Consider the following 294-nt stretch of genomic DNA (forward strand, 5'->3'; position numbering starts at 1 on the left):
CCAATCCAAAGCCATATTCAGAGCCAACAATCTGGCCCGGAAGGGCCAGGCTACAACTGAGCAGCTCTGAAGAGGCCCGAGCAGGCTCAGCGGAGCTCCCTTGCCTCCCCTCGACCTCCTTCCCCCGCAGGTCCCCCCTCTCCCCGCTCCACTCACCGTCGTGCTCATCGAACTTGTCGATGAGGGTGCACATCCGATAGTCCCACAGCTGGATGACGCCATTGTGGAGGCTGGTGAGGATCCACGGCCTCTTAGGGTGAAAGCTGAGCCCTGCCGAGGCACGGAGAGCCGTGA

The 294-nt window shown here is 62.2% G+C and overlaps 1 protein-coding gene across 1 annotated transcript in view; it reads right to left on the minus strand.

Annotated features, from left to right (window-relative positions):
• LOC104499838 (coatomer subunit alpha-like) overlaps positions 1–230 on the minus strand; it is a gene marked incomplete at both ends in the record, with an annotated part of 7,241 nt that extends 7,011 nt beyond the window's left edge. The window contains one exon of the mRNA XM_010143396.1: positions 157–230. Within this exon, the coding sequence (XP_010141698.1) occupies positions 157–230 (74 nt within the window). The remainder of the gene's footprint in view (positions 1–156) is intronic.
• Between the last annotated feature and the right edge of the window lie 64 nt (positions 231–294).

This window comes from Buceros rhinoceros, unplaced genomic scaffold, assembly GCF_000710305.1.
Source record: "Buceros rhinoceros silvestris isolate BGI_N320 unplaced genomic scaffold, ASM71030v1 scaffold26859, whole genome shotgun sequence".
In the NCBI taxonomy this organism is placed as follows: Eukaryota; Metazoa; Chordata; class Aves; order Bucerotiformes; family Bucerotidae; genus Buceros; species Buceros rhinoceros.